Here is a 24,185-nt window from a genome sequence, read left to right as displayed (position 1 = left end):
TGTGTCCAAATAGATTTATCAAGCATATCAAATAAATATATGTAGAATCAAATGACACACTCTAAACAGAGGCAACTCTCATATTTGTAAACAAATGATCTGGGCTGAGACGAGTTTTATAAAGAATTTCTAAACATTTCTATTTATAAAATACATGTCAAAAAGCTGTTGTTAAAGTACTCATTTCTTAAAATCCTCAGATTTTAACAATTTAGGAAAATTAAGTCACCCTAATTAAGTAAGGCTAATTAAGTTGTATTATATGACCTTGCAAGTAAGATAGAACTGTATTCTCATCATTCTTGTACAATTCCATTTTCATGATCTTTGGTGCTCTATCACTTGTATAAATTCAGTCTTATCTAATGACATTCCAAAGTGTTTAGAAGAGAAATAAATGACAGCTTTGAATCAATCATTCAAATGTTTTAGACTAAAAGCAGAGTTTTCTACTAAGAAAAGAACTGAATTTTACCTACTATTAGGTGATTTTTTTAAAATACCTGGTAGAAGTGAGTATACAGTTGACCCTTGAATAACACAAGTTTGAACTGTTAGGATCTACTTATACACTGATTTTTTTTTCAATAAAAGTTACACTGAGTGTGACTCTCCTTCCTCCCCTTCCACCTTTCATCTCTGCCACTACTGAGATAGCAAGACCTCTTTTCTTCCTCCTTCTACTCAGCCTACTTAGTGTGAAGACAGTGAGGATCAAGAACTTTACAATGATCTACTTCCACTTAATAGAACATACAATTCCTCTTCCTTAAGATTTTCTTAACAACATATTTTTCTAGGCTGGGCATGGTGGCTCACGCCTGTAATCCCAGCACTTTGGGAGGCCGAGGCGGGTGGATCACGAGGTCAAGAGGATCGAGACCATCCTGGTCAACACGGTGAAACCCTGTCTCTACTAAAAATACAAAAAATTAGCTGGGCATGGTGGTGCGTGCCTGTAATCCCAGCTACTCAGGAGGCTGAGGCAGGAGAATTGCCTGAACCCGGGAGGCGGAGGTTGCGGTGACCCGAGATCTCGCCATTGCACTCCAGCCTGGGTAACAAGAGCGAAACTCCATCTCAAAAAAAAAAAAAAATATTTTTCTCTAGCTTACTTTATAATAATATAGTATATAATACATATAACATACAAAATATGTGACAATCTATTTATCAGTAAGGCTTCCCATCAAAAGCACACTATTAGCAGTTAAGTTTTTGAAAAGTTAAAAGTTACAGATGGACTTTTTACTGCACAGAAGGTCAGCACCCTTAACCCTCATGTTGTTCAAGAATCAACAGAACTGCCAATCAGGTTAGGGCATTCGTTAACCAATCAGAGTGGATTTGAGACATAAACAACTGAAATGAGTATATCAGCATGTACTAGAGACCCAGCAGTTGGTTCACATTTAGTTCACAAGTTTTGTTACTCTGATGGGAACTGACCGATGGATCCTTTCTACTGCAAGTAATGGAGCCCTCAAATTGGGTAGATTAAAATGAGGCTTTTGTTATTCTCTCATAGCAAATCTAGTATTGGGTAGTCCTTGGCTTTGTTGATTCAGCAACTCAACAATGTAATAAAAACCAGTGTTTTCCATCTCTTCATTCTACCATCTTTTGTGCATAACAAAATGCCTTCCCCTTATGGCCACAGGAAGCTTGCTACAATTCATAAATCCCAAGCAGACACAACAATGTCTGGAGAAAAACAGAAACATTTTCCTTTTTTATTTTTCCAACTATTTTTATCCTTACATAAAGCCTTTCTCAGAATTCACCCAATGGATCTTCCCTCACTTCCCATTAGCCAAGACTGGTCCTCATGCCCATGTCTAAACCAGTCACTGGCAAACTACAATGACTATCATGGACTAATTATGCTTTATCCCCTGAGTCTAGAGAAAGGTCACCTTCAACTGAGTATCAAGGTTCTTCTTGCAACAAATAAAGAATATCATAAGGTAGGCAGCCAACAGTCTGCATCACATAACAAACCCCACCAGATGATCTGCTTGAAAGGAGAATCTGTGGTCTTGTAAAGCCACACTTGCACTCAAGTCTCAGTGTTAAGTTCATGAAACCCAAACTGAGCCCCGTTTTTATGTTTCATTTCTTCTGTAGTAATGACAGATGGACCGTAGGGCTTGTTGAGAGTCTGAGGAAGAAGTGCTCCTACATAACTATGAAGTTTGAATGTCTTACAATCTTTGAAGTCCCATCTCCTACACAGAACACTCCTCAAGTTATCAAGAATAATAAAATGAGACTTAGAGATGCTGAACATATTTAGCCTTGAAAACATCTTTATTTTTTCTTAGGTGGGTGGATTAATCAGGGTAAATAATACTAACTGCTGCAGCAGAAAAGTCATAAGTCTCACTAGCATAACAATTATTCATCAAACATGTAAAGTTCATTGAATATCAGGAACCACTTTCACCTTGCAGCTTTTTATGTATATATATGTATGTGTATATATATATATATATACACACACACACACACACATATATATACATATACAGATATATATATATTTGTACTTTAGGTTCTCGGGTACATGTGCAGATCATGCAGGATTGTTGCATACGTACATACATGGCAGTGGGTTTTGCTGCCTCCATCCCATCACCTATATCTGGTATTTCTCCCCATGTTATTCCTCCACAACCTCCCTATGCCCCACTGTCCCTCCCCTAGTCCCCCCCAACAGACCCCAGTGTGTGATGCTTCTCTCCCTGTGTCCATGTGTTCTCATTGTTCAACACCCACCTATGAGTGAAAACATGTGATGTTTGATTTTCTGTTCTTGTGTCAGTTTGCTGAGAATGATGGTTTCCCGATTCATCCATGTTCCTACAAAGGACATGAACTCATCATTTTTTATGGCTGCATAGTATTCCATGGTGTATATGTGCTACATTTTACTTGTCCAGTCTATCATCTACGGGCATTTGGGTTTGTTCCAGGTCTTTGCTATTGCAAACAGTGCTGCAATGAACATACGTGTACATGTGTCTTTATAATAGAACAATTTATAATCCTTTGGATATATACCCAGTAATGGGATTGCTAGGTCAAATGGAATTTCTATTTCTAGGTCCTTGAGGAATTGCCACACTGTCTTCCACAACGGTTGAACTAATTTACACTCCCATCAACAGTGTAAAAGTGTTCCTATTTATCCACATCCTCTCCAGCATCTGTTGTCTCCAGATTTTTTAATGATTGGCATTCTAACTGGCATGAGATGGTATCTCAATGTGGTTTTGATTTGCATTTCTCTAATAACTAGTGAGGATGAGCATTTTTTCATATGTTTGTTGGCCTCATGTATGTCTTCTTTTGAAAAGTGTCTGTTCATATACTTTGTCCACTTTTGGATGGGTTTGTTTGTTTCTTGTAAATCTGTTTTAGTTCTTTGCAGATTCTAGATATTGGCTTTTTGTCAGATGGGTAGATTACAAAAATTTTTTCCCATTCTGTTGGTTGCCGGTTCACTCTAATAATTGTTTGTTTTTGCTGTACAGAAACTCTGGAGTTTAATTAGATCCCATTTGTCTATTTTGGCTTCTGCTGCCAATGCTTTTGGTGTTTTAGTCATGAAGGCCTTGCCTATGCCTATGTCCTAAATGGTTTGCCTAGGTTTTCTTCTAGGGTTTTTATGGTGTTAGGTCTTATGTTTAAGTCTTTAATCCATCTGGAATTAATTTTAGTGTAAGGCGTCAGGAAAGGGTCCAGTTTCTGTTTTCTGCACATGGCTAGCCAGTTATGCCTACACCATTTATTAAACAGGCTTTTCTATCTGGATCTAGTCGTCTGCAAGATTCAATCATAGAGGAAGAGAGAGGTGAATAAGGCATACCAGCTCATGACTGCCTCAGCCCAGAAGCGACACATGCCATTTCCTCTCACAGTCCATCAGCCAGAATGAGTCGCATGGCCTACCATAATTGCTAGAAAGGCTAGGAAATGGAAAGAAAATTATGAATATATATATCTTCATTATTAGCTGTATTCTATCTGCCACATGGTGTGTAAAAATCATTTTTGCCATTGAGATATTGGTCTGTAGTTTTCTTTTCCTGTGATGTCTTTGCATAATTTTGGTCAACAGGGTAATATAAGGCTCATATAATGCATTCAGAAGTGTTTCTTCCTTCTTAATATTTTAGAAGAATTTGTAAAGACTAGGCATTAATTCTTTAAATGTTTGGTAGAATTCACCAGCAAAGACATATGGGATTGGGCTTTTTCTGTGGAAAGTTTTAAATTATTCAATGTCTTCATTTTTATGTGTCTATTCAGATTTTCTACTTCCCACTGAATTGGTTTTTTGTAATTTGTGTCTTTCTTAGAATGTCCATTTCATCTTAATTCTAGTATGTTGACATATAATTATTCATATCATTCCCTTATAATCAGTGTTATTTCTGTAAGGACAGTAGTAATGTCCCGCTTTCCTGATTTTAGTAATTTGACTGTTTTCTGTTTTTGCTTGCTCCATCCAAGCAAAGGCTTATTAATTTCGTTGATTTATTTGAAGAGTCAACTTATTTCTATTCTCTATTTCATTACTTTCCTCTATAGTTTTTATGATTTGATTCTATCTGCTTTAGCTTTAGTTCTTTTTACTTTTTCCATTGTTTATATATATATATAAAGTGACAAGTTATTTAGATTTTTCTTTCTAAAATATAGGCATTAGAGCTATAAATGTCCTGTTAAGCACTGCTTTAGCTACATCTAATAAGTTCAGGTATATGTGTCTTCATTTTTATGTATCTCAAAGTGTCTTCTAATTTCACTCGATTTCTTCCTTGACTCATTTACTATTTAGGAATGTGTTGGTTAATTTCCACATATTTGTGAAATTTCCCATTTTTTTCTGTTATTGATTTCTAATTCCATTGTGGTTGGAGAGAACATACGTTGCATAATTCCAAGCCTTTTATATTTATTGAGGCTTGTTTTATGACTAGCTGCAGAATGTTCCATGTGAGCTTTACAAAAATGTGTATTTTGCTGTTTTGGGAAGAAGTGTTCTATAGATATCTCTTAAGTCTAGTTGGTTTATTAAAGTCTTCTATTTTCTTGTTGGTCTTCTGCCTAGTTATTTTATTCATCATTGAAGGTAAGATATTGAAGTCTCTAATATTATTATGAAATTTTGTACTTCTCTCTTTATTTCTATCAGTTTTTACTTTGTACATCTTGGGATTTTGATGCTTATTATGTTTATTATTGTTACATCTTCCTAGTGAATTAACCATTTTATTATTATAAATGTCTTTTTCTCCAGCAAGTTTTGTTTTAAAATGTATTTTGTCTGATACTACTATAGCAATTTCAGCTTTATGGATGCTGTTTTCATGATATATCTTTTTTCATTCTTTAACTTTTAACTTATATGCATCTCTGAATCTAAAGTGTATCTACTCTAGACATCTTATAGTTATATTTTGTTTTTATCCAGTATGACAATCTGCACTTCATTGGAATGTTTCATCAATTTACATCTTCTGTGATAATTGAGATCGTTTCATTTATGTATTTTTGCTTTCTCTATATCTCATGTCCTTTTTGTTTATCCATTCTTAGTTTAGTGCTTTATTCTTTGCTTTAAGTGAATGTTTTTGAGTATGATATTTTTATTATTTTAATAAATTTTTACCTTTTTAAAGTTTTCTTAGTTGCTCTGGGGCTTATCATACATATGTTAATTTACCAAAATCAACTTCAAATTTATACAAACTAAAATCCAGTGATATATAGAAATGTTGCTTCTATATAGCCTACCTCCCTTTTGTGCTATTATTGTTATGGCATCTATATATTTATAAAATCAATGATACAATTTTATAAATACTATGTTTTACAATTTTATGTCTTTTTTAAGAGGCTGGAAAAGGATGCCAAATATATGGATGTATGCATGTACCTGTGTGTGTGTCTATGTGTATATATATTGAGAAAGAAAGAGTTCGTTACATTAACTTTCTTATTCAACTTCTTATTTAACATTTCTGGGTTTATTCATTAGTTGCTGTGAACTCTAATTGCCATGTTGTATAATTTCCTTAATATAATTTTGCTCACATTCAATTTCTTTGTGCTGTTGTTGCATAACATATCTACATGAATAAGTTCAACAATGAAATTATATATACTGTTTTATGCAATTTATTTTAAAATTATTTAATAGAAATAGAGGGAAGAGAAGAAATGTGTAATTATACTTTTATACTTTCATAATCACCTTTGCCTGTGTGCTTTTTTTCTTTTTGGTTGGATTTGAATTACTGTCTGGAGTCACTTGTTTTCAGTCTGAAGACCTTCCTTTAGTAATTCTTGTAAGGTGGGTCTTCTATTAACAGATTCTCTCAGTTTGGGTTTATCCTGAAATGTCTTTCTTTTGCCTCCATTTTTGAAGGCTAGTTTTGCCAACATGAGATTATTGGTTGACGTTTTTAAAATATTTCTGTATTTTGAATATGTCTTGCCACCGCCTTTTGGCTTCCACTCTTGCTGCTCAAAAGAAAGCTGTTCAGCTTCTTGGGGTTCATTTGTATGTGATCAATTGTTTGGCTCTTGCTGCTGTTAAGATTTTCTCTTTGTCTCTTAACATTTTTACTATAATACGTCTAAAAACAGGTCTCTTTGCCTTTATTCAATTGGATATCATTAAGCTTCCAGAGGTATGATTAATGTTTTTCATCAAATTTGGGGAGTTTTCAGCCAATATTTATTGAAATCTTTTTTCTGTTCCCTTTTCTCTCTTCTCTTTCTAGCACTCATATTGTGTGTATGTTGGTGTACTCAGTGGTATCCTGCGTGTTTCAGAGGCCTTATTCATTTGTCTTCATTTTTTTCCTCTGGGTTTTTTTGTTGTTGTTTGTGTGTATTTTGTATTGTATAAATTCCCCTTATCCACCTTAAGGTTTTCTAATTTTTTGGTCTTCCAGTTTAAATCTGCTACTGAGCCCCTCCAGTAGGTTTTTGTTTCTGTTATTACACTTTTGTATTTCAGAATTCCCATTTGGTTCTTTTTCTTTTGTAATTTCTATCTCTTTATAAGTATTTTCTATTTGATAAGACATTGTCATCATACCTTCTTTTGCTTCTTTAACATGGTTTCCTTTAGTTCTTTACACATATTTGTAATAGCTACGTTGCAGTATTTACTAAGTCCAACATCTTGGTCCTTCTCATAAGTAATATCTGTTGTCTGACTTTTTTCTTATGTAGATTACATTTTTCTGTTTCTTTACATGACCCATATTTTTGGCTTAAAACTGAACATTTTAAATAAATTGTAGCAACTCTGAAGACTAATCACTGCTCCCCTGTCCCCAACAGAGGATTGTCTTTGTTGTGTTTGCTTATTTTTTTATTGACCTACCTCACAGTGTAAAACCTCTAAGGTTGTCCCTTAGAGAGTGCAGACTTCAGCATGTCATTGAAATGACAGTGAGTTTAGAAAGCTTCTATATGACTATGCCTTTCCCAACTCACTCTGTAAAGCTATCTTCATCTGTTGGTATCAATCCCAACTATGAGTCTCCACTACTTGCTGCCTGATTGCTCTATTGGTTTGAGCAATGCCCTGGGGCATAAATTGCTTCACAATCTGATCCAGTTAAATTCATGATCTTGGTAGGTTTAGTTTCTGAGGCCAGTCTTTGAGATTTATTCTGATCTTAAGAGGATTCTACATAGCTGTCAATTTCCCTGGTTCTCCCTGGCTAAACTACCTACCTGAAGTCTAGCTTGTTGCTTTTATGGAGCTACCAATCTCCTCTAAATTGTTCACCACCATAATCTCCACTGTTTTCAAGAGCACCTTTTAATCTAGAACTTCCCTACTCTTTGTATGAAATAAAATAAGTTCTCTTGGGAAATGCTCTGGAGCTCTCTCTCCTGCTGGGCAAAGCCAATGAATCACTGCTTCAAAGCCAGGGAAAGGATGGTGGCTCAATACCTTCTGGTTTTCTTGGCTTTCCTCTTCTACCATGGAACGTCTATCCTGCTAGTGAGCTGAAGTAAGGGTAATAGGGGCTCCAGTATTCCCAGCATGCCATGTCTGGTATAGAGTCTCTAAGAGTTGGGTGTTCATTGAAGGAAACAAACCCTCAACCTCTCAGCCACACTTGCACAGAATTTAGCCTCTGCAAAACAGAACTGTGAGTGATAAGAAATGATGGTAGCTTGCCCCTCTCAAAGAAATACCATAATCCTTGCCTGAAGCAGGGAACAGGAAGCTCCATCTTCTTGGCCACCTGCTCAAAGCGGAATGTTTTTACTTGCTGTACTGGGAGGTGAAGGGAGAGAGTAGGTCATGGCTCAATGCCACAGACTCTCACTGTTCTTTTTTGATATTTAGTATATTTTCTTAAATAAATGTTTCTTCATTTGCTAGATGCCCTTAAGACAATGTCCAAATACTTTAAAAGGTTATGTTTTTATAACTTTTACCAATTATTATTTTTTTCTACTGTGAAGATGATCTCTGAAGTTCTTTATGCCACCAGCAGGAAAATTATCTACCTTCCACAGATTTTTAAGCAGCTCCTAATTTGGATACCACATAATGTTTAAAGTAAATCCCTTATTCTATAACACTCACAGTGGTTGTTTCCTTTCTCAAAACCTAACTGCTACAATGTAGGCAGAAACTTATTCTTAAATGCCAGTATCCTTGGAAGTTTGTATTCTCCCTCAGAGAAGGATCTATGCCAATCTTAATCATGATGTGGAAAACCCCGTGTACATTCCACTTCAGAAAGGAACATAGCCCTCTCATTAGCTCCAGTGCTCTAGATTTCCTTTGCCTTCGTTCTCCTTGAGCTAATCTTAACCCCAAGCTTCCTGCCCTTCTAGAGTATCTAAGGCCTGAAAGCATCCTCTTCCTCCTCATTCTCATCCTGACTTTTTTTTTTCCAAGGACTAACCCAGCTGTGTAGTGGAATGTGTCATGTTACATGGGCTCCCTCACTCTGAAAACAAAAGTCTCTTTATGAATGGGTGGTGAATTTGCAGTCTTAAGTTGGTTTTAGATTTGCTCATCCTTTTGTTTAATATTTCTAAAGAGCTAGAGCACAAGAAGGGTCTGCACCACATTTTTCAAAGTGCTGACATAGTCTGTGTCCTTGTGGTCAGGACAGTCACATGCACTCTTCATCCTGCATCCCTCAAGAGGTCAAAGGGCTTATACTGTCTCTTACCTGTTTCTTCAATTATGCTTAATCTATTAAATATTTTTCTTAGCTCCTGTATACACTCAGTATTTCTTTATTGCAAAATATGCAACTCCTGTAACTATTAGTAACCAAAGCCTTCACCTTCTCTCTGTCCTCTTCCCTACCACTACACTTCTCTAATAAGTCCCCTCAGCTCCCTATCCCATTGTCTTCACATTCTCTCTCTCCTTAAATCCCTGTAGTCTGATAAAACTGCAGAAATAACGGCTGATAAAATTACTCCCTCAAGTTTTCTTGTGAGAGTCCACATATGCAATGGTCTTGTTGAACTTCAGTGTCTCAACTTTGTATCACTCTTTTGTCTCCCACTTCTTCCTCCCTCTCCCACTTGCTCTCTCCTTAGAGGACCATCATTCTCCCCCTTTTCCCTATGTATTGATACATTATATTCTTCTTCTTTTTTTTTTGACGGAGTCTTGCTCTGTCACCCAGACTGGCATGCAATGGCGCAATCCCAGCTGACTGCAACCTCCGCCTGCCAGGTTCAAACAGTTATCCCTGCCTCAGCCTCCTGAGTAGCTGGGATTACAGGCACCTGGCACCATGCCTGGCTGATTTTTATATGTTTTGGTAGAGATGGGGTTTCACCATGTTGACCAGGCTGGTCTTGAACTCCTGATCTCAGGTGATCTACTCACCTTAGTCTCCCAGAGTGTTAAGATTACAGGTGTGAGCCACTGTGCCTGGCCAATACATTATATTCTTATCAATATATCCTAGGTCAGTGTATATCTTTGGTCTCATGTCTTTCTTCATGAGACTCTCAGTCATTTCGCCAGAGTCTGGACAAATCCAACAAAGAAGCCATATATATCCTCGGTCAATATATACACATGTATATATTCTCTTTCTCTTTTTTCTCAAATATGTCTCTAAAAGCAGCATTATTCATTCTAAAACTTTAATCTCTCATCTCTATTCAGAATATTTAACAAAAACCATAACATTTAATGAGTTTTTGTGTTGTGGCAGTTAACCTGCATATATTATCTCACCTAATTTTCAGAAACAACCTTTACTAGCTCCACTTTACACTGGAGACATTTGAGGCCTCAAAAAATTAAGTGACTTTCACAAGGTCACACCATCAGCAAAGTCTGAGCCCTGAGCAAGTCATCTTCATTGTTATGCTCAACCTCCCAGCAACACCAGGCTCCAGGTCAGCCTCCTCGGGAACCACTCCTGATCACCCAGTGTGATGTGGTCCCTTCATTAGTATCATCCTATGACATTCACGTTTTGCTCTATATTATGAACATTTGTGTCCCCACCACACAAACACACACACACACACACACACACACACCCTATTGTACTATTGATTCTGGAGGAAACATACTGTATTTATTGAGTTCATAGCTCCTTTAATATTAGCCTAAGACAGCCAGTAAAAGAGCTACCCATTGAATGGAAGAGTAATTGTCCATAAAGGTGGGTCCTCCCTGCATATTCCAGCACCCAGTTTATTTCCAGATATGACAGAAGGTACAGGAAATTAAACAAACCCCAGGATGTCACAGTATCCCAAATGACTAGACACTGTGGGCAGTGTGGCTCAGGATCTGTTTATTTTTAACGCTGTAAAAGAAAAGGTAGAACAAGCCAAAGTGTATTAAACAAAGCAATGCTTATCTGCAGTAATAACAAGTGCTTAGCAAATGTAAACTTACTAAGCAAATTTACTTACTACATTTACTGTGATAGGATGAAATTTTATGTTTCAAAATAACTATCCAACGACAGATTGAGGAATCTGTTGTGACTGACTTCAATTATAAGTAAAACAATATAGTAAATGAGTCACTATCTATCTGTTAAGGAAGACCACTACATTTCCAGATAGCTTTTTACTCTGGGAAGATATCTCATTTTTTCTCTGCCAAATAAAATTAATTAAGTTAAATTAAATTAAAAATGTATCTATTCATATGAGAGGAAAGTAGATATCGGTTTGGGCTGATGAATATTGTTGAAATTTTCTCCTTTGTGTTATTACTTGCTACCAGAACAAGTCACAGGAGCAAATAAATAGTTACATATAGGCCCAGTCTGTGCAACCAACTGTGAGTTTTATTTGCATCTAGGTAGACCAGCTGTGATGTACAGTGCAGGGTTGCCTCTGAGCTAATTGAAGCAGAAACTGCCCATGGATTTCAAGAGAAACACTCCACTTGATTTGGTTACATGTGAAGCTCAGAAATGAAGATGAGACCAGGAAAGGAAAAAGACTCCCATGGGTTGAACTCGAATGTCCTCACATTTTCTCTCTTTATGTACATCCACATAACTTATCCATTCTCTAAGTCAGCCAAAGGGGTTAATTTGTGAACAGGTTAAATTAAGGTTCTGAGGTCACCCACACTGGGTTCTCTTTATTCACCCTTTTTCTTCTGCGGTACCCAAAAAAGCACTGTGTCCACAAATTCTGTCCCAAGCCTACTGCTCTTCCCTCTTTATGATTTGTACCTTATCACATTCACCTTCAACCATCACTTAAACTGTGGCCCATAGTAATTGACTGAGTCAGGGTCTTTCTTTTTTCCTGCATTCCTCACTGCTCTGGGAATTCCTGCAGGCAATCACTACCCCTAACTTAGCATTTTCTGTACAGACTCATGTCTTCTCTCCAAAAAGCAGCCCTCCTTCCAAGTCCTTCTCTCTTCTTATCAACAATACTATACTGCTCCTTGCAGATACTTTTCTTTTTCCTCTTCCTTAACTTTATATCTAATCAGATATAAAGTTCCATCATGTCTTCCTTATGAGACTCTGAGTCTCTTTTGCTAGAGTCTGGATAAATCCAGCAAGGAAACCAATTTTGTGTACCCGTGATGCAGAAGGATGGTGGATTTTAACTGGGCCAGGAGGTCACCTGGAATGCTGGATGGAGATTGATGTAGTCCAATGGTCAAGTGCAGAACAGAGCCAAGGAAGGGAGCCAAAGGTTTGTACTAAAATAGCATAGCAAGATCAGCCATCTGTCAGACCTACATGACTGGGGTAAGGACATAGTCAGAGGGAGGACTAGGAATGGGGTCCGTCTTGTTCATCTTTTAATCCCCAGTGCTAAACACATTGTTTGCTCATGGAAGGCTGCAACAAATGCCCTATATACAAGTCAAGAATGTGACCTGTCATTTTCCTTTTACTCAAGACTGCATATTAACCAGTGTTCTTTCATTTTCATTATTTTATACCATCAAGTAGTGTTTGGGATGACACACTAGACAGGAATATCCACCAGTGTTAGTTTGGGGTATCTATAGTGGTAACCTGAAATAATAAATAAATAAGGAGGCAAATAATTTTAATAATATTTTGTTGTATTTTGACTTAAGAATTCAAATGTTAGGTATCACTATAAAATATGGCTTTTAAAAATTTCTTTAAGAATAAGAACGTAGAGATTTAAAATATTCATCTACCAGACTGATTTGCTTTTCATCTATTTTGTGGCTTGGGATAAAACTCCCAGTGACTAAATCACACAGATTCCAAAAATTCTGCTTCTCAAAAATGTAGAAGGAATGAAGATAATACATATGTAAGTTCTACATTCCGTATTATCTGATTGTGTACCATGTTTGTTTAGCCTAGTATTTCTTGTAAAATGGAAGTTAGACATAAGAGCTTAACTAAGTTCGGGTAAAATATTTCATAGGTGTGCTGTGTATTGAATATCACACATGACAGGAATGTAGAGTGGCTGCTTGTTCTAACATTTGTGATATAATTTGATCACCTGGTTAAGGTAACAACCCCAAGTTTGTGATTAGGAAGTAGGCTATGGGGTCATACTTTAGCAACCTGCACACACTCTATTCCTCATTAACTCTTCACCTAATCGTTGAGTTTCTGTTGAGAACTTTTGCTTGAATCAATTATGTTACTATAGCTTGTAAAATAAAGTTTGCATTTGTGATTATTCTCTTTAATGATCAGTGTCTAATTTTTTTACAATCTTATATATGGTCTTTAGAATTTATTTAAAGGGTTGAAAATTCACAATTTTATCATAGCATATGTGTAGCAGGAGAATGCTAATCTTGGATTTTCTTCTGTGTTTTCAGCAAAATGGGAAGCCACATTTTTATGATAAGCTCATTGTTGAATCCTTTGAGGAAGCACCCCTTCATGTTATGGTTTTCACTTACATGGGATATGGAATTGGAACCCTGTTTGGCTATCTCAGAGATTTTTTGAGAAACTGGGGAATAGAAAAATGCAACGCAGCTGTGGAGCGAAAAGAACAAAAAGTACGTATGTGTATGTCCCTGGATCTTTGTTAATGCCCACTCCTCTCTAAAGTGTTCCCAAAAGTGGTGACGTAGGCGCAATCCTAGAAAGCATGAGGTACTCAGGAACTATTCAGGGTAAATTTCATTCATCTCTACCTCCTAAACCCCATCCCCCATGTTGTTTATGGACCTGGTTTTACAAACATCTCATGGGCAACTATTTGCCAGATACTGAACTAAGGCTTTTCCCATAGCTTATAATATTTACTTTTTGTAACAACCCCATGAGATAGATATTAAAATAAAAATTTAAAGATAAAAGCATCAAAATATAAGAGCAAGGGCTCCTGGGTGGGACTGTACTTAGGTCTTGTGGTTGTAAGTAGAGTATTATTTATGCTCTATCCTGAAAAGGAAAGTGCATTTGAGTGAACTGAGACTTTTATTTCATCTAAGTCTGATTTCTCATCTTTGACATTATTAATATTTTGAACCAATTCTTTGGCACATTGTAAGAATGTGAACAGCATCTAAAAAATAAAGCATTAAACCACCAACACCAAAGCTAAGCCTGGACTCCACCACTCATGGAGTCCATTGCACCCTCCACCACCTCCACTGGAACAGGCCCTGGTATTCATGGCTGAGAGACCCATAGATGGTTGACATCACAGGACTTTGTGGAGTCAACTTCCAGTACCAGCCTGGAGCCAGGTAGATTCAGTGGGTGGCTATACCCAGAAGAGAGACAACAATCACTGCAGTTCAGTTCACAGGAAGCCACATTCATAGGAAAAGGGGAAGAGTACTGCATCAGGGGAACACTCTGTGGGACAAAGGAATCTGACCAACAGCCTTCACCCCAGACCTTCCCTCTGACAGAGCCTATCCAAATGAGAAGGAATCAGAAAAGTAACCCTAGTAACATGACAAAACAAGGCTGTTCAACACCCCCTAAAGAATCACACTAGTTCACCAGCAATGGATCCAAACCAAGAAGAAATCCCTGATTTACCTGAAAAAGAATTCAGAAGGTTAGTTATTAAACTAATCAGGGAGAGACCAGAGAAAGGCAAATCCCAGAGCAAGGAAATCCAAAAAATGATACAAGAAGTGAAAGTAGAAATATTCCGGGAAATAGATGGCTTAAACAAAAAACAATCAAAAATTCAGAAAATTTTGGACAAACTTTTAGAAATGCTCCAGAAAGTCTCAGCAATCCGCTACTAGTCTCATGGGCTTCCCTTTGTGGGTAACCCAACCTTTCTCGCTGGCTGCCCTTAGCATTTTTTCCTTAACTTCAATCTTGGTGAATTTGATGATTATATGTCTACAAGCCAGAAGTGAGTGGGGGCCAATATTCAATATTCTTAAAGAATTTTCAACCCAGAATTTCATATCCAGCCAAACTAAGCTTCATAAACAATGGAGAAATAAAATCCTTTATAGACAAGCAAATGCTGAGAAAGTTTGTCACCATCAGTCCTGTCTTAAAAGAGCTCCTGAAGGAAGCACTAAATATGGAAAGGAAAAACTGGTAACAATCACTGCAAAAACATACCAAATTGTAAAGGCCATCAACACCATGAAGAAACTGCATCAACTAATGACAGGCAAAATAACCAGCTAGCATCATAATGACAGGATCAAATTCACACATAACAATATTAACCTTAAATGTAAATGGGCTAAATGCCCCAATTAAAAGACACAGACTGGCAAACTGGATAAAAAGTGAAGTACACCATCAGTGTACTGTATTCAGGAGACCCACCTCACATGCAAAGACACACATAGAACATCTTTGTGATGCTCTCTGTATTTCCTGAATTTGAATGTCAGCCTGTCTTGACAGGTTGGGGAAGTTCTCCTGGATAACATCCTAAAGAGTGTTTTCCAAGTTGGTGCCATCCACCCAATCACTTTCAGGTACACCAATCAAACGTAGGTTTGGTCTTTTCACATAGTCCCATATTTCTGGAAGGCTTTGTTCATGGAGGAATATTTACCAAGCAAATGGAAAGCAAAAAAAAACAAAAAAAAACAGGGTTTTGCAATCCAACCCTCTGATAAACAGACTTTAAACCAACAAAGATCAAAAAAGGCAAAGAAGAGCATTACATAATGGTAAAGGGATCAATGCAACAAGAAGAGTTAACTATCCTAAATATATATGCACCCAATACAGAAGCACTCGGATACATAAAGCAAGTTCTTAGAGACTTATAAAGAGATTTAGATTCCCACACAATAATAGTGGGAGACTTTAACACCCCACTGTCAATATCAGACAGATCAACAAAGCAAAAATTAACAAGGATATTCAGGACTTGAACTCAGTTCTGGAATAAGTGGATCTAATAGACATCTACAGAACTCTTCACCCCAAATAGACAGAATATACATTCTTCTCAGCACCACATTGCACTTATTCAAAAGTTGACCACATAATTGGAAGTAAAACATTCCTCAGCAAATGCAAAAGAACAAAAATTGTAACACCCTCTCAGACTACAGTGCAATCAAATTAGAACTCGGGATTAAGAAACTCACTCAAAACCTCACAACTACATGAAAAGTGAACAACCTGCTCCTGAATGACTACTGAGTAAATAATGAAATTAAGGCAGAAATAAATAAGTTCTTTGAAACCACTGAGAACAAATACATGATGTACCAGAATCTCTGGGACACAGCCAAAGCAGTGTTTAGAGGGAAATTTATTGCACCAAATACCCACAGAATCAAGCAAGAAAGATCTAAAATCAACACCCTAACATCACAATTAAAAGAACTAGAGAAGCAAAAGCAAACAAATTCAAAAGCTAGCAGAAGACAATAATTAATTTTTTTAAAAAAAAAGAATTTTAACAGCATCCTCTGATTAGATCAGCCATTATCACTCACATATACACCTGTGACAACTCAAATGTCTCCAGACATTGCCAAATGTCTCATGGGGCACAAAATCACCCACAGTGTACAATCACTGATCTAAGTACTTTAGATAGCCTGCATAAGTCTACATTTTCTCATTTTTGCACAGTACTATAGGACAGCCTAGAAAATATTCAGATGTCTGTAAAGATCCTGCATTGTGTTTTCTAAATCGGTCCAAAGGATGTCATGAATCTCTTTTTTCTGAAACTTAGTTTGGAATATTATATGGGCATGCGTCATTCCATGTGATGGAGACTTGAACACATCTAAACAAAGAACATAGGTGAGATACAAACTTCAATGAATTGAGAAAATTCTATAACTTAGCAACTAGTACCCACAGTAAGAAAAACAACTTATTACACATTCATGAACAAACTATGTGGAATTACTTGGAACTATATTAAGTCAAGTGTATCATCTTCAGAAAAAAAAAATCAGATTATTACTATAATCCCTCCAACTTTTAGCAAGCATTTAAGCATTTGCTCTATAGCAGATAATGGGTGCTAATATTCATAGATGAAAAGACAGTGTCTACCATTAGAGATTTTGAAGTGTGGTGTCCAAACAGACTCACTAGCAAATAATATACTAAAAATGATGAAGGGGAAGAGGGTGATATGGGTCACAGGGACTGCAACTCCCTTAGGGAGTCAAGAAACATTGATGCTGAGGCTTGAATGGTGAGCAGGAGTTTGCCAAGTTAGCAAGGGTGCAAAGGAGAACATTCTCAAAAGAGGGCACTGCTTGTCCCAAGCCATGTGTTAATTCATTAATTAATCAAATTGTATTATTTTTGAGCATGTATTTTGTGCCAGGCACTGTGTTATGACCTAGGACTACAAGAATAACCAAAACAGATGAAATTCCTGCCCTCAGAAAGCTAAACATAAAAAAGCAATAGAATTTGCTAAGAGACAAAGTAGAGGTAAGTACAGGGCACCATGAGAGCAAAGACAAATGTCTAATCTGATTTGGTGTTTAATGAAAACTTCTGGGTGAAAGATAAAGTTAAATTGAGATCTAGAAGCTGATGAGTAAGTAGTAAGGCAAAAGGTGAATCAAGAAGGGAAAGGGAGTCTCTAAGAAGAGACAATATGATACAAGATGGTCCAGAGGTTAGAGAAAGCATTGTGCATTCAAGGAACCATGGAATTCCAGTGACCTCGTGTTGTGAATGAGAGTGGGAGTATGTGGGGAGAAAGACTGCTTGAGAGGCAAAAAGGGGCCAGACTACAATGGGTTTTTTATAAGCCATGGACATGTATTATAAGAATAATGGAACAATGGGAAAGCATTGAAAGACTTCAGGCAAAGGAATGCATATTTGTAGACAGAAGGATCATTCTCTCTACCCTATGAGAAATGGATTGCAGAAAGAAAACAGAGAGCTCAAAAAAGAAATGAGGCTGATGCAGATATACAGGTTTAAAAAAATCTAAATGAGATAGTTGGCCTGGGACCAAGGTAGTGACAATAGAAATGGCGACAAGAGAAAAGGCCAGGAGATGTTTAAGAGGTGGAGTTACAGATGGTTGATTTGACTTAAGGAAATAGGGAAATTGACAAAGAAAGACCATATCCAGGTTTATGACAGAAGGTGGTGTCATTCATTGAGATGGGGAATAGAGGAGCAAGATCCAGTTGGAAGGAGAAAGTGGTCAACTCATTTTTTAACAAGTTGAGTTTGAAGAACCAGCAGCTAAACTTCAAGGTCTGGACCTCTGGAAAAAGTCTCAGTGGGACATTGTAACATGCTAAGTTTATTTTCAGCATATCAACAGTAATCAAAGCCAGGGAAGTAGACAAGAACTCCCATGGAAAGTCCATAGAGAAAAAGAGATAGGATGAAAAGAAAGTGAAGAACTTCAGAGAATTTAATAGATTTCAGAGACAGAATCCCAATTCAAGACTAAAAGCAAGGGACAAGAAAAACAGTTAATAGTAGTTTAGAAAAAGATTATTTGTGCTTGAACTAGGAAAGAGGCAGATGGAAGGAAAAGAAAATTAATTGTAGAGCATATTTAGGAGGCATCAACAAGTCTTGGTGGCTGAGTGTACAGAAGATAAGATGGAAGGAGGAAAATAGGGGAATCTCAAATTCTAGTTGGGGCAGATACATCAGATGTTACATTTGGATAGTAACATCACATCCATCACAATGAAATGGTTCTGTTGGCAAAATGATGGCCACAGGCAGCTTTGAGGACATAAAGATTCTTGAATGATAAAGGACAAAGAAACAGTTAAATCAAGGAAGAGGCAATTCAGCATGCTTCCAGAGATGCAGGTTTCCCTGGTCCTAGTAGAGCTGATAAAGAAACTGAGAAAAAGAGATTCGAAGGGGAATTCTCCTTGGGCATTCTCACAGTGATCTCCACGGCCCTCACCAGGTACAAGTAACTAATTCATAATAAATCAGCACATTTCAGAGCACTGAGACAAAGGCTGAATCAAATGTAAATTTCTCAGGTGTGGCATTTCTTGGAAGGCTTGTGCTTCAGCTCTACAATCTATTTTCTAATCTTTCAATATAGTTGCTCTATTAACCCAGCAGGTCTAGTCTTCTTGGTTATTCTAAAGCAATTTCTTACATTTTATCAGAAAAAAAAAAGTACCCATGACAAGCTGTTTCCTAGGAAGCCTACTGTTGAGATGGTAGCCTGAATGCAGGAAGGTTATTGGGTTATGCTCCTGGGATCATCACCTGTGAGGCAGAGAAGGCAACAGCATGGCTCAGGAGTGGGGGAGTTGGAGAGGGAAGAGGGGATGGAGTGAATTGAGATGATTCAGACCCAGCAAAGGCCTCAACAAATCCCACAAGGAGCCCTGGAGATGGGAGGGCCTGTCAAGAGTCATCTGATCTGAAGGAAGGTGGCTAGATCTTTTGATTCCTACATTGATAGAAGCTGCCACCAGGGATCTCAGTTGAGGAAGATCCCGTCAGACTCAGGCAATCCTCATAGAGTTGTAAGCCTCCAAGGCTCCTAGCAACTAGGGGAATAGATGCCTCAGTCCTGAACAATGGGCTATGGACATCAAATGTCAGCCCTACACTTCAACACTTGCCCCTGTTGCTATAAGAACTGCTCAAACAGCACCATAGGAGAAAGGCATTGAATTAAATAAATTAATAATTTACCTTTCTTTACAAAATAAATGGTTTCCATCCCATCTGATCTCTGTGTAGTCCAGAACATCAGAACATCAGACTCATTTTGTCATGATCCTCAGGTGATACAGCTACACATTAAAGTTTGAGAAGCACTGCTGTTCTAGAGATTCTCAATTTGAAATTCAGCTATCACCTGCATTCAGGTGCAGGCAGCACCATCCCTTGAAACCTCCTTGAAATCCCCTTTCACGTATACAACTATCCTACTATCCCTTGCAGGAAAGATAGTCTCAGTCCATCTGTACTTTATTGTGGTAGACCTTGGCAGTTAACTATTACAGATGAGCAGCTGATAATACCAGATCAATGCTTTACAACCTTGGCTGGGCATTGGAATGAGCTGTTCTGCCCCACGCATTTGTTATTGCTAGCTTTCTCTCTGTAGTACTCCCTCCAGTGCCTCTTTTACCACCCCCACAACTCCACCCTTGGAGCCCACAATCCCTTGATTTTAAGATCTTTTCATTCTCCTGCCCTCTCCCAGGTTCTCTTTTTCTTCCTTCTAACCAGCTTACATTCCATGGGCTTTGAAATGGCCTCATCTTGATACTCACCCCCATGCTGATTGGTTGTCCTTCAAATTCAGGACCACTAGCCTCAATACAGCCCTTGGTGCTGCCTGCCAATCACACTGTTACTTAGGACCTCCAGTCACTGACTGTTCTAGCTGGCAACTCATACTTTCCTCTTTCCCATCAAACCTGTAACACTTCTTGTACTTCCTGACTTTCAGCTAATAATCTTGCATCTATCAACTACAGAAAAAGAATTAAGTTTTTAAAGAATTAAGGTTAGTTTTATTTAGCAGTCTTCCTGAGGACTATAAACTGAGGCCTAGGGCCTCAGAGTAGCCCTTTAGACAGGTTCTATCAGACTGCTCCAATGCAGCATTTCAGATCACAGTTCATATACCGTGGTAAAGATTCAGTATATGCAAAATCACATCTAAGTTTGGGTGCAAGAGAACGTCTGATTATAGTTTACAGAAGCATAACCACTAACCCCATTAGACATTACCTTATGTGTAGGAAAGCAAGTACTAAATTTATTTATTCATTTATTTAGGAATTGCCCCATTTTATTTTTGAATTTATATATATATATATATTATTGCATTTTAGGTTTTGGGGTACATGTGAAGAACATGCAAGATTGTTGCATAGGTACACACATGGCAGTGTGATTTGCTGCCTTCCTCCCCATCACCTATATCTTGCATTTCTCCCCATGCTATCTCTTCCTAACTCCACACCCCTCACCGTCCCTCCCCTATTTCCCCGACAGACCCTGGTGTGTGATGCTCTCCTCCCTGTGTCCATGTGTTCTCACTGTTCAACACCCACCTATGAGTGAGAACATGCGGTGTCTTATTTTCTGTTCTTGTGTCAGTTTGCTGAGAATGATGGTTTTAATGGGTAAAATTGCAGTTTTGTTATGTAGATATATTGTGTAGTGGTAAAGTATGGGCTTTTTGTATAATCATCACCTAAGTAATGTGCATTGTACCCTTTAAGTTATTTCTCATTCCTCGACCTCCTCCCACCCTCCCCGCTTTCGACTCTCCAGTGTCTCTTATTTTACTCTCTACATCCGTGTGCATGCGTTATTTAGCTCTCACTTAGAAGTAAGAACATGTGTTACTTGATTTTCTATGTCTGAGTTGTTTCACTTAAGATAGCCTACAATTCCATCCCTGTTGCTGCAAAAGACATGATTTCATGGGGAGAAATGCCAGATATAGGTGATGGGGAGGAAGGCAGACATGATTTCAATCTTTTTTATGTCTGAATAGTATTCCATATTCCATTGTGTGTGTGCACATTTTCCTTTTTTTTTTTTTTGGAGACACAGTCTTGCTCTGTTGCCCAGACTGGAGTGCAATGGTGCAATCTCGCCTCACTGCCTCTGCCTCCCAGGCTCAAGCAATTCTCCTGCCTCTGCCTCCCAGGCTCAAGCAATTCTCCTGCCTCAGCCTCCCAAGAAGCTGGCATTACAGACACCCACCACCATGCCTAGCTAATTTTTGTATTTTTAGTAGAGATGGGGTTTCACCATGTCAGCCAGGGTGTACTCAAAGTCCTGACCCCATGATCTGCCTACCCAAAGTGCTGGGATTACAGGCATGAGCCACCGCACCTGGCCCCACACACCACAGTTTATTTAGCCAATCATTAGCTGATGGACTGTTGGGTTGATTTCACATCTCTGCTGTTGTCTGTCAATAGTGCTATATATCTTTCTGATATAATAATTCCCCAGCAGTGGGATTGCTGGATCAAATGGTAATTCCATTTTTAGTTCTTTGAGAAATCTCCATGCTGTTTTCCATAAAACTTGTACTAATTTACATTCCCACCAACAATGTATAAGCATCCCTTTTTTCTCCACAATCTTGCCAACATCTGTTATTGATTTAGCTTTTTAATAACAGACATTCTGAAGTAATTTATCTTTTGAGGAATATAGTGACTCAGGGTAGAGACATGGGGAGCCATATGCTCTATCCTGTTTTGTCTTCAAAGCATCTTTCTAGAAAGCTGCATATTGTCACAGAGTCAGGGGCCTTGTCAAATGATGCAGGCAAGCAGAAATAAGAAAAAAATAGTTTCTAACATTTGTTACTTTGTCTCACACTTCCTATTTCATTGAGAAAATAGGAAAAGGTCAGCACATCCACCTGCTCCCTCCACCACCTACCTGCACTGTGCTCACATACTTGGCCTTCCACCTGTCACCACAGGGGAGGTGTCTGGGTTCCTGTCGAGGCCACCTATGCTCTAGCTCACAGTCATCAGCAGTCATTCAGCCTTGATACATCCAAAACTGTGTGTTGAGTTTCCCCGCCAAACCTATGCGTTTCACAATCTCCAAGTAAGTAAATGGCAACTCCACCAGTCCAGGTGCTCTGGGTAAAACCTCCGAGTCATCTTTGACTCAGTTCTTTCTTTTGCACCCAAAGTCAAATCTGTAGGCCAATGCTGTCAGTTCTATGTTCAAAATACATTGTGTATTTATTATCAGACTACTTCTTACCATCCGTGTTGCTACAAGCTTTGTCCAAACCACCATCTCCTCTTACCTCAGATGTACCCTGCTTCCACCCTTGAACCCAACAGTCTCTTCTCAACTAACAAGCAATGTGATAGTTAAAATCCTAAGTCAGGTCACAGCACACGTCCGGCCAGAACCCTTTACAATCTTCCCATCTCCCTCCAAGTAGAGCTACCAGAGGCTCTGCAGAACACAGACTCTCTATGTCTCTAACTTCATCCCTTTTCTTCCTCTTCACTCCCAAGCACTGCTTCAGACACTAGGACCTCCTTGCTATTCCTCAGGCACCAGCCACCCATGCCTGCCTCAAGTAATTTCCACTTGCATAGTCCTCTGCTTGGAATGGCCCTCCTTCGGTTATCTACATGGCTCACTCTTTGACTCAGCTATCACCAAGAAACCAATAGCTTTAAATGCAGCCAGAATCACTGGCCAGCAAAATCCCCCATCTCTCCTACCAAGCTTGGATCTAAATATCTTCTGGCTAAAAAGCAAGAAGGGGCAAAAGTTGTCCACAATTGTATCTGGCAGAGCATGTGCCATAGGCTGAAAAGGCAACCCCAAAATACCAAAGGCCAAGAAATATTTTGCTAAATAAGATCATTGGTAAAATCAGATCACAGTCTTCCACAGTGAATACTCAATAGAGACCAACAACTATTTGTAGATATATATATATAATATGTATAAAATATTTTATTTGTATAATATAACCACGTTATGTATTTACACACATACATATCACTTGCACAAAGCCAACCAGTGAAAGGGTGGGTTAAGACAAGCCCTAATGAATTTATTCTAGGATAATTCCTAGAAGTGGCTTTCTGAGTCCAAGGCATACACATTTTAACTTCTGAGACATACTGCAAAATTGCCTTTCAGAAATGCTTGCCTAGACTGACTCCAGTGAACAGTTATCTAATAATGCATGCTTCCTTGCCAACACATCATAGGTTGATTATTATCAACATTTAAAAATTGTTTTGCTAATCTGATGGGTGAACATTATTTATTTGTCTTAATTTGCATTTTCCTGATTAATAGTAGGGCTGCACTTCTTGAAATACACTTTTTAGTTATTTACACTTAACTCTTCTCAAACTGGCTGTTCCCACCCTTTGCTCATAATTTTATTAAACTTTTTGAAAATTGATTTAGAGGAATTCTTTTTATGTGCTCTTATATCAATAACTTTTCCACTAAATGTATTTAAAATATTTCTCCAATTCTGTTTCTTGGCTCTTAACACTATTTGCATTCTATTTAGCCACACATAAATGTTTAAGTCATATAGAGCAAACATTTATGTTTTCATTGTTGTTATTAGTTTTGATGTTAGTTTTCTATCTCTTTTGGGAGGGGTGTTAGTCATGTTTATAAAATTTCACTATAATTTCATTCAGAACTTTTGTGATTTGGGGTGTTTATTTTAATCATCTAGTCCATAAATCTATCCATCCATCCAGTTTATTTCTATTTGCTGTGTGAGGTAAAAAATAATTTTTAATT

At 37.8% G+C, this 24,185-nt stretch overlaps 1 protein-coding gene across 2 annotated transcripts in view; it reads left to right on the top strand.

Annotated features, from left to right (window-relative positions):
• SPTLC3 (serine palmitoyltransferase long chain base subunit 3) overlaps positions 1–24,185 on the top strand; it is a 153,164-nt gene that overhangs the window by 29,571 nt on the left and 99,408 nt on the right. For both annotated transcript variants that reach the window (XM_017517454.2, XM_017517453.2), the window contains one exon: positions 13,337–13,522. In XM_017517454.2, the coding sequence (XP_017372943.1) occupies positions 13,337–13,522 (186 nt within the window). The remainder of the gene's footprint in view (positions 1–13,336; positions 13,523–24,185) is intronic.

Source organism: Cebus imitator, unplaced genomic scaffold (assembly GCF_001604975.1).
Source record: "Cebus imitator isolate Cc_AM_T3 unplaced genomic scaffold, Cebus_imitator-1.0 Scaffold632, whole genome shotgun sequence".
Classification (NCBI taxonomy): Eukaryota; Metazoa; Chordata; class Mammalia; order Primates; family Cebidae; genus Cebus; species Cebus imitator.
This window is presented reverse-complemented; position numbering and strand designations above follow the sequence as displayed.